We start from the raw sequence: 10,279 nt of genomic DNA, 5'->3' as shown, positions 1-10,279 counted from the left end.
GTAATGTGAATAAAATATCAGAATAAAGCACATTCAAACTTATGGTCCAGATCTCCAGCCTCAGTTATGTGTCTGCTGGTGGGAGTTTTGTCTGGTCAAAGGCTACAGAATCAGTCCTGTTTGTTTTCTTTATTTTGATCTTCCTATTAATAAGGTACTTTAGAAATTTATTCAGATTTTTCTATTGTTCTTTTGACTTTATATTGTAATATGTGCAAATTGGTTAGATATAACCTTATTAAATTTTTCCAACAGTACTATGCTTAAGTCAACTATGTAAAGTTTGGCACTTGCTAAGCCATTACCATTTAAAAAATACTGCTCCACTGGCATTTCTTGATATGCAGAAAAAAACAAACAAACACTATATGTATATATAAATGATTATCAGTAAAGAAAAAAGAAATGGTCAGCAAACACAACTTTGAATCTGTAGCAATAAAAAAAAACTTTCAGTAGTTCAGATAAAAAGCTTTCTAAAGTAATTAAAATAATTTCTTTGTGTTACTGTTAGTGCTGAAAACGTTACATATTTATTTTATGAACTGGTGGCTTAATCAGCACTGGAGCCACGTTGGAAAGTGTTAGAATATATTCTGTCATTTGGAACAGCTTTAGGCAATTCTAGGCATAAACATAATTACTGTGGTATTCCTTTTTAAACATATTGGGATCAAGTTTGTGATGAATGAAAATGCAATGTGTTTTCCTGACATCTTTTTGAATTGAATTAATCCAATATTAATTTATATTAGATGTGCCAGAAGCATCATCCTATTACTAATAAGTTGAAATAGACAGCAGGAAATGCAGGTCCCTTCCTAGCATTGCCAGAATGCATCTCTGTGTGTATCCAGCAATCTGGGTGATATGTTGACAGAATGAGGCCAGCGATGCAAATAAAAGAATTTTTCCCCCTTCTCTCCTTGCAGTAAATACACTCATTTATATATGAAATAAGAGAATGCAGTTTATTGCTTGCCATTGACTAACTCACTGAGTAGTATTTCTGCAGAAAGATCAAACTGAGAAATAGTTTCTATATTAGCATTGCTATCAAATGCTTAATTTGCACATTAGGTGATAAGAAAATTTATGTATTAAGTGATAAGAGTATTTATGTTTCAGAAAGTGAGGTTATTTCGTCTGGCTTATCAGCAACCCAAGACTGAAGTAGCATTCTCTGCACATACACATGTGGGGCTAGATCCTCAGCTACAAATTAGAGTAGTTTTATAGTAGTCCTTATACCTGACTGAAATCAGTGCCACTTCACATTAGAGGAGTGCATGAATCAATGCATCTGATAAATATCAAGTAAATACTTTTTCTAAAATGGAAGGTGAATATTTTTTCCTATCCTCCAAAAAATATCCTTAACCATTATGCTTGTTATTTATGTTAGGATTAGCTATTTTGCCTTAGTTCCTTGCAAGTTTCTAGTCTGACTCTCTGACATCCTAGCATGAGAGGCAAAACATTAGTTTTTGAAAGCCATGGAATATGTTTCAGCTTTTACTTTTTTCAAAAAAAAGAAGACAATTTAGGATCGAAACTATGTATTCCATGAATGAGAAAAGCCAGAATTCTTTCATAAACGGAAACTAAATCAAACCAAAAAAACAACCAACACATAAAGGCTGTATAGAAAGAGAAGAAAGTCAAAGATAGTGGGTGACTGATAATGAAGATGTGCTTATGTAAAATAAACATACCTGGGCTTTAATATTAATGTGAAGTAACATAATTCTGTTCCCCTTCGTCATAACACACAGGTAATCAGGACAGGGAGTCATACAAGAACATAACTGTATGCAATACTAGATGGATAAAAAGGAGTCATGCACAAAGGACTCTAGGAAGATAATGCACTTCTGTATTTTATAGTTTATTATCTCTAGCATCTACAGAAAACTTGATTAGTATATTTCATTCATGCTTTTCTGAGTAGCTGTATCTGTGACTGTCTAGAATAATTCCCATCTGTGACAACTGCATTTTTGGAAAAAAATAATGGACAACTAAGCACTTAGAGAATGAAATGAAATGGGGTTTCCAAAGTTAGTGAAATTTGGCAAAGATCTGTCCTGCAGGTAATTCAAGGGTGTGTGTGTGTGTGTACTGGATGAAGGAATCACTTTTTCCTGCCTATAGTTCAGCTTGCCTTCAACAGGATCACTTGAGTGCAGTTGTAGATTCTGTATGTTTTTGTTTTAGACAGTGCATTTTGCAAGCTGTGTATGATGCATGTGTATGGTTAACTATAGCATATGTTGTTTATGAGCCTTTAATCTTTCTTCACTCAAGGCAGCAATGCACCCCCTGCAGTTTAAAGTGTTCCATATGTGTCACTTGTCCTTCAGTTGTGGATTTGTGTCTTAGCAGAATATAGAAGAGGTATCTTCAATCTTATGATAGTTGCACAGCATTTCAGGCTGACAGTGCTTCTCAAATCAACAACAAAACCTGTGCATCTATGCTACTAATTTTTAAGAAAGGATAACAAAACAAAACAAAAAACAAACAAAACCCACAAACACTAAACTGTTATCAGTTATACAAAATACAAAATTGTTTGCCAGTGGGGAACGTAACAAATAGAAATAGTATTGTTGATTCTGGTATGATAACTCTGCACTTTTATTGCAGTGCAGAAAACTGTTAGCTCTCATCCAATTTGCCTTAGGTTACGAAGTTTCCAATTACTGCAGCATTTGGCCCAAGGATAGCTATAATATAATAACCTGTCCTACAGTATTGTAGTATTCTCCAGTAAGAAGAAATACAGTGTTTTGAAAATGTATATTCACATATGCCGTTAATACCATAATGATTGAAAAATTAATTCAGGGATGTACAATAACTACACAAATCCCTGGAGTAGCCTGTTACTTAGTCTTCTGTGTATCATATCAGCTCAGTCATAATTGTCATTTGGAACTGTGCCATATTACACAAACAAATATTTAGCAGAAGAGGACCTTCGTTATATATTTTATTACGTTGTATTTGTCCCTCTCTTATTTTTTCATGTTGAAAGTTTGGATGGTACATTCCAATATGTGTATATATATAAATATTTATATACAGAAAATGTACAATGGATCAAAATGTTCACATCTAAAGAGTTAAACAATTAAAAAAAAAATCATAGCCAGTCCAAGTAGCAAAGGGATTCTTAGTTATTCATGCTTCCCTTATATTACTGCCCTTTGATTTAAACCTATCAGTGCTTTAGATTAACAATGTAAGCGTTCCGAGTAACATTCTTCAGAGTAAGAAAAATGATAACACGGTTGTGTTATCTAATGAAGAAAGAGAAAATATAAAAAGATTATTTCTAAAACTGTTATCAGTTATACAAAATACAAAATTGTTTGCCATTGGGAAATGTAACAAATAGAAATAGTATTGTTGATTCTGCTATGATAACTCTGCTCTTTTTATTGCAGTGTGACTCAAACCACCTTTTTATCTTGGAGGAAACAATATAAAAGCAAAGAAATATCCCTTGACAGAAAAGCTCTGTACCACTGGTAAAACGTTTACATTAAGATATTTTTCATTAAATAGTAATTGAGGTGTTTTTTTTTTTGGTAATGGAAATAAAAGAACATATAATGTAAAAGTGTAAGACCATTTTGCATCAAAAAAAATAGACTTCGTAGTATCAGTTACATGTGTTAGCACATAAGACATATTACACATGTACATATTATATAACGTCTATTTTACTGGAAAAGTATGATTTATTTCAGTCTATTTTTAATCCGTTGTATTTTCCCTAACTTGCAGTTTCAACTTCAACATACGTTCATGCTTTGCAGTTCCACTAGTATCTTGGCTTCCAAAATTCTTTCAGGTATTGTGGTAAGCTCATGTCCCTGTTAATTAACCTTAAAAAAGAACAATTCCTTTATGATCACAGAATGGTACTACAAAGTCTTTATTCACCATTGATTTTAACTTTTAACTTTGTTTTATAAAATAGCAAGACAATTTAGTTAGTCAGATTAAAGCAGGAAATAACTGAACTATTTGTCCAGTAACTAAATATTAGTTGCTAACTGTTGCTAATGAATAATGTGCTAGGCAAATTATTATTGATTTTAATTCCAATGTGTCCATTTGCTTCTATGATAATATTCAAACTCTTTACGGAACTGAAGGATCAAATCCACACGTATAGAAAATAATAGTCTATAGGAGCATAATCCTTACTTAAATAATTTAAATTTCTTCTCTCTACAAGGAAATGTTATTTTAACTCTTACTGTAAATTATGCTGGGGGTTGCTTTCTTTTTTTTAAACCATGCTTCTATAAAGCAAAATAATAACTCAGGTTTTCGTTTTTGACCACATAAACAAGAAATAATAAAGATCAAGATGATATTCAAATTTTGTGCAACTGACAAAAGCATCTGAACTGACAAAAGCAATAAGCAATTAAGCTTGCTGCAAGCAACCAAAGTTTTACATTTCTTTTTGATGTTCTTTGAAAGATGTGAAGACTGAAAACTCTGTATCCAGATGTGCTTCCCTACAGTAGTCAATCTAATCTTTCTTCAATACATTTTATAAGATTATGTACTGACTTTTTACCAAAGGGATATTGAAGGTGTTGATCTTGTGTAGCAGCGTTCAATGATTTGTACTATACAGAGTCTATGTTCTCTCTAAAGTTCTCAAAAATACTGCCTATTGGTATTTTAAAAATGTCTCTGCTTTCGGAGGCAAGAAATTCATTAAAAATAATTGTAAATGCGCTAAGGCTATGCAGTGAAAGAGAACACTTTCAGCACAGGGCCTTTGAGCAGCTAGATAGATGGGATACAATAAATAAACAAATAAATAAATAAATAACAGTCCTCTTTCTAGTAAAATGCTGCTGGGGGAGTGTGATAGAGGAACATCTCTGATTTCTTTCAACAAGTAATACTAGATTTTTTTTTTGAGGGGAAAGAAAAAAAACAACTCAAGGTTCTCACCTTTTTTGTTTACAGAGTATGCAGAGTTAAAACAACAACAAAAAAAAAACAACTAAGGTTAGACTAATCTAGGAATTTACAAGGGGTCGTTTGCTTTGCAATGTGACAAGGGCTTAACTGCAGTTGCTTGACAGTGCTAGTCTCAGTTATAGTAGATTAAAGTAACCCTAATTATGGCATTTAAGCTAGAAGAGGAAAAGAATGATATTTAACATTAAACCTTAATATTTGTGGAATGCAAAACAATGTCAAAGAGCCACTCAACTCATCCTAATCTCCGCAGTGGTCTTACACATATGACTGTATCTTGTTTCAGATGCTCTCAAGAACCTTTGAAGCAACTGCATGGTCTCTTTAAGCAACCTTCCCACATGAAACTTATTTCTCCAATAGCCTTCCAAGTATGAGATGTAAGTCCTTTGATGACCGCTTTCTTGAAGAATAGTTTATGGTTTACTACTAATTGTGGAAACTCTTAAGATATATTTGTCATTTTTTAAATTGAGAACTATCTTGTTAATAATTCATTCAAAGTTATGGTGAACATGCAGTTCTTTACCAAATTTAACCAGCTCTTAATTCCATACACCAAAAATTGAGTAATTTTATGTAGAAAATAATTTCAGCATTTTATTTTTAAGTATAGCTCAGTGGATATTCTATTAAGTGGATCTGATCCCTGTCCTGAGTGGACGAGAGAAGGAGGGTTATCTTTTGAAGAAAATCAGAATAGAGGCTAGGCCTGCATGAGATATGTTCTTCAGATCACAAAGTGGATAATTTTGATTGGAACAGTTTTTAATGCTAAACTATAGTCTACCATAATCACTGAATTCTGTTATGCAGGTTAAGTTGCACCTGTGTAGATTATTTATCAAAAACTTCAGACAAGAATCTTGATTTATGTAAAATGAAACAAAATAGCCAACCCCCCACCAAAATTATTCTATGTGTAATACATGTCTTCTGGTATTAGTAAACTTTAAAATGATCATCGAATTCATTCCACCAGCTGTGTCCTTCCCAAAAATGCTGAGCAGAACTGAAGAGTGCTAATAAATCAAGTAGATATATGCATCATTAATCCATACAGATCATCAATCCTTGAAATGTAAATTCCAGAAAGAGACCTGCATTTTCAAAGATGTATACAGCTTCTGCCAACTGGTGTTTCTGCATTCAACTCACTTAAAGATTAGCTGTGAACTTCAGAGAAGAGAAAGACTTGATGCCTGCAAGCATAAATATAGAAAGACATTAGCCTATGAAATTGAATGTGATATACAGATATGTGAAGTCTTCAGTTACTAGCAACTACCTGAAATCTTTGTTAAAGTACACATTGATTGGAAATTAGATTCCTTAAAAAAAAAAAGACAAAACCCAACCTTATTCAATACTATTAAAAGGAATAGTCATTGTAAAGAAGCAAAACATGAAAAATATAGCAAGTGTTGGAATGTGTAAGAAACAGACAGAGATGCTGAAAGAAAAACTACAATCTATGATATAAACTACTGGTGTGCTGCTATCCTCAGTCCTGTATTTCTGTATTAATTTCAGTGGACTGGATTTCTTTCCAATACTGAGATTGAACTGGACAAAGGGAATCTGGATTTTAATATCAGATAAAAATGTTGTGGCCACAAAACACTAAGTGCTGGTCCAATATAAAATCACCCTGCTGATTCAGAATTGTCCAGAATTTTTTTCTGGGTTAAGTTTTAATTTGACAAATGACAAATAAGGTATTGGATTATGCAACTGTAATTATTACAGTTCACCTATCCCCTGCCCTTGTAGAAATGGTATGAGACCAGTGTGAACATCCTGGTCCTTGGCTAATTCGAAAGAAATGCATTCATATTTCCACACCTGATTCAGATCAACTTCTGAGTACCTGAGTACTTCTGAGTAGTGCCCAGACCTGATCAATATTAGCGATTAAGAAGCCACAACCTCAGAAAAAGTGGAAGAAATAAATAACTTTTTTTTTTTTAATCTGTGGAAACCATAAATTTGCTTAATAATCATATTTCAGAAAGATAATTTCAAAGGTTAATTATATTGTATTGAAGAGTTAACAAAAATTTCTGTCAAATATACAAGTAGCAGAAGAATAAAATTTGCTGTACTATTTTTAACATTTTACAGTTCTTGAAGAAATATTTGATGAAAGCTCTTTCCATGTAATCTCACTTGGTTTGATTCTGTCCAGCTTCAGTGGAAGGAGACTTCTACCTGCTTAACATCTTAGTAGCCCCCTAATAAAACAGTTAGAAACCTAAAAATTAGTGGTGCGATAGATCCATACCTTTTAGCCCATAAAGTGGAAGACTGAATCCAACATTGGGAACATATCCTTAGGCTGCACAGTGGCACAGAGATTCTGGATCTTCAACAGGATTAGGTGGAATCTGATGCTGAGATGCTTAGAGTGGGCCCACACTACAGCTCACCAGTCCTGAGAAGCTTAAAGAGTAATGCACCTAAAGAATGCTTCTTCAATGGCGTGCACCAGGATTTCTGGATTGCAAGGTACAATTTCAAACAAGGATATCTGCTTGTATTTATTTCTGTATAGTTCTATTTGGCACTCCATTTAACATTTCAAGTTGATTTTCTTCTTTGGTATTATCTATAATAAAATGGTTAACATGAAGAAGGAGAGCAGACTAGCACAATATTGTCAAACAGAAGGTAATAAAAAGAAAAATTCCTAATGCAGGTGTATAAATGGATGTCATTTTTATATATAAACTGAGTATGTCATCCTTAGTAAATGAACACAGTTTGAGAAATACAAATATAAAAAGATGTTACTTTTAACTCTAAGCACATCCCATGACCTGCATTAGAAATGACAAAGAATACACCATGATTTGAAGAGCAGGCAAATCAATTTCATTTGCTTTTTAACGAGGTTCACTATGCAAATGGAAATATGTAAACCAAAGTTAGGTGAGAAATAGAGTAACTAGTCACAGAATACAAACGTGATTAATATTGTAGCATTGATGAAGAGCTGTCTTTTTCATTCAAGACATAACTTATACAATCAAACATTTGTACAGCTACTGATAATTTTTTTTGTGTTCAAAAATTTATTTTTTTTAGTATACAGTGTAACAGTGTAAATTGAGGTTGTCTGGGTTAATTTCTTTACATTCAGATCTCTCAGTTCTTAAAGCTTCTTCAAAGAGTTCATATTCTTCCTTTGTTTGGAGATTTTTATTTTTTGCCAACTCAAGATATTAAGATTGTGGCTTAATACAAATGATGTACCGACGGGGAGCTTCTGGTTCACCTATTCAAATTCAAGGATGAAATAGATTCCTTTTATTATTAGTAGATTAAGAACTCTGACATATTAACAGAGGATGATTTATTTACTAGAGCCAATATCTTTGCCCCTGTTACAACATACAATTTAATTTGTATGAAAAATTCTAGAACTCAGTGCCACTAGCCTCATACCTGATATAAAAAAAAATACTAAGAACCAAAAATATGGAACAGTTAGAATAATACCATTTCAAATATGTACATTTTTACACTATTAGAAGCAGTCATTTTTCCAAAACATCACAAATCTTGTAACAGATATATATCTGAAGTAAGTCCACTGAAGTTAACATATTTGCATGACGGGAAAATGATCAAAATATGATTCTATGATATGACCCAGAGTAATTATACAAATATGTTAAACTTATTTTTCCCAAAACAAAGGCTACCATTTTAATGAATTAATGGATATCTTATTCCAATGAAGCAAACAGTTCTCTCTGCTTCTATATAACCAGTATGTAAAATTTTCATAATTTGAATCTCTAGTTTGTTTCAGGCCCTTTTTAAGAAACATTGATTTCAAAATGCATTAATGCCAGTCAAAAGAATGATTAACCATTCTGTAAAATTTTGCATTGTGCTCTCTGAAGTAAGAATAAAGTTGCTCTAAAACAGTGTTGTTAACAAGAGGATGGGGGCGCCCTTTGGATTCGTGTAAACATCTCTCTCTTCCATCACTTCGAATGCAATAGAATCCTTTAGTTTGGTTAAAATAAAAATTAGAAGACATAATTCGGGAAGGAAGATTTAGAAATCTTTCAACTTTTTGTAATTCAGGAAGAGGGTCCTTGATTAAAGTATTGCCGTCCACTATATGAATCTGATTCAAACTGAAATGTTTAAGCCACTTTTCCATATGAACATCATATAGACTTCTCTGAATAGCCTTGTATTTGGTATTAAGTGCTCCATTCTTAATAACAATATCTTCAAAAAGCTGAACAGGCTTGTGGCTTTCTACTCTGTTGTAATATACTTGGGTATAGTCAGATATAACTCTCTCAGTGGGATCTCTTAGAATGAGCAGCAGCTTAATGGAGCTATTCATGTCATGAATTCTTTCTGGAGCCTGTGGTGATGTAAAATAGCCTGGTGTTTTCTCAATTGTAATTTGATTTCCGTAAGAAAATGGCATCAGACTCCTATACCAGTCTAATCCTTTCACATAATTTTCATCCCAGTCAAAAAAGTGGACTTCTGTAGCTGCTACTACAATATTAGGATGAATATCCAACATTTCCAGCAAAGCCCTTGTCCCTCCTTTACGAACTCCTATGATAATTGTCTGAGGTATTCGTCGGCTTGTGCCAGGAGGTCTCACCTGTGCTGAATAGTGTTCGCTTTTATTGCTGAATAATCCTACCTGTGACTTCAGTGTTTCCAACAGTGGCCCATTCTCAACAGGAGCACCCTGAGTATGAGTCAGCAGAAGATAAGCTGACACCAGTAGGAAGGCCATATGGAGAGGAATAATTAGTTCAAGATAACGTTATGCTTGATCAATGAAAAAATAGGTAGGTAGCTTCTTGACTTGTTTGGCAGAACCAGTGGTAAACAAACAGCAACTTTCTGAAGCATCTGCAAAATAAAGTAAGACAAATCAGTATTTCTAAATCCATCACAAATTGTAAATGTAATTTACCATTCAATTCACAAATCCAATCTTCAATTACAACAGAAAATTTATTTCAAAGTTATCTGTTTTCCCGGACTTTATTTCAGAAGAAGGAGAAGGAGGAACAGGAGGAGAAGAAAAAAATAGGAAGAGAAGGAAAAGAAGGAGGAGGAGAACAACCACCACCACATTTTTTTCCTTGACCACAGGTGACCAATCAGGGACACTAAGCTTAGCAACTTTTATTTCCTTGGGGGAGTACTGAGGCTAAGCAGAACGTTTGAATTGTTTACCCGATTTTAAAGTCTTGACCAATATGTGCTT

General features: G+C 33.3%; 2 protein-coding genes across 9 annotated transcripts in view; one reads left to right on the top strand and one right to left on the bottom strand.

The window, feature by feature from the left end:
- Positions 1 to 6,697, top strand: part of LOC310902762 (uncharacterized protein) — a 63,428-nt gene extending 56,731 nt beyond the window's left edge. Inside the window, exons 9-10 of the mRNA XM_083844786.1 lie at positions 3,453 to 3,536; positions 3,796 to 6,697. The gene's annotated coding sequence lies outside the window, so the exon portion shown is untranslated. The remainder of the gene's footprint in view (positions 1 to 3,452; positions 3,537 to 3,795) is intronic.
- The window catches only part of LOC310902761 (heparan sulfate glucosamine 3-O-sulfotransferase 1-like), a 54,752-nt gene continuing 48,405 nt past the window's right edge, over positions 3,933 to 10,279 (bottom strand). For 7 of the 8 annotated variants that reach the window (XR_014586974.1, XR_014586975.1, XR_014586976.1 and 4 more), the window contains exons 2-3: positions 7,304 to 9,918; positions 3,933 to 6,221 (exon numbers count right to left, since the gene is read on the bottom strand). Coding sequence is in view for 1 of the 8 variants with exons in the window: in XM_083844785.1 (XP_083700911.1) it covers positions 8,870 to 9,799 (930 nt within the window). In the remaining 7 variants the exon portion in view is untranslated. Of the gene's footprint in view, positions 9,919 to 10,279 lie in introns of all 8 variants that reach the window. The other variant, XM_083844785.1, reaches the window with a different exon arrangement.

The sequence above is a fragment of the Anser anser genome, assembly GCF_964211835.1.
Source record: "Anser anser genome assembly, chromosome: 7".
In the NCBI taxonomy this organism is placed as follows: Eukaryota; Metazoa; Chordata; class Aves; order Anseriformes; family Anatidae; genus Anser; species Anser anser.
The sequence above is the reverse complement of the archived record's forward strand: the minus strand, read 5'-3'. Positions and strand labels throughout refer to the sequence as shown.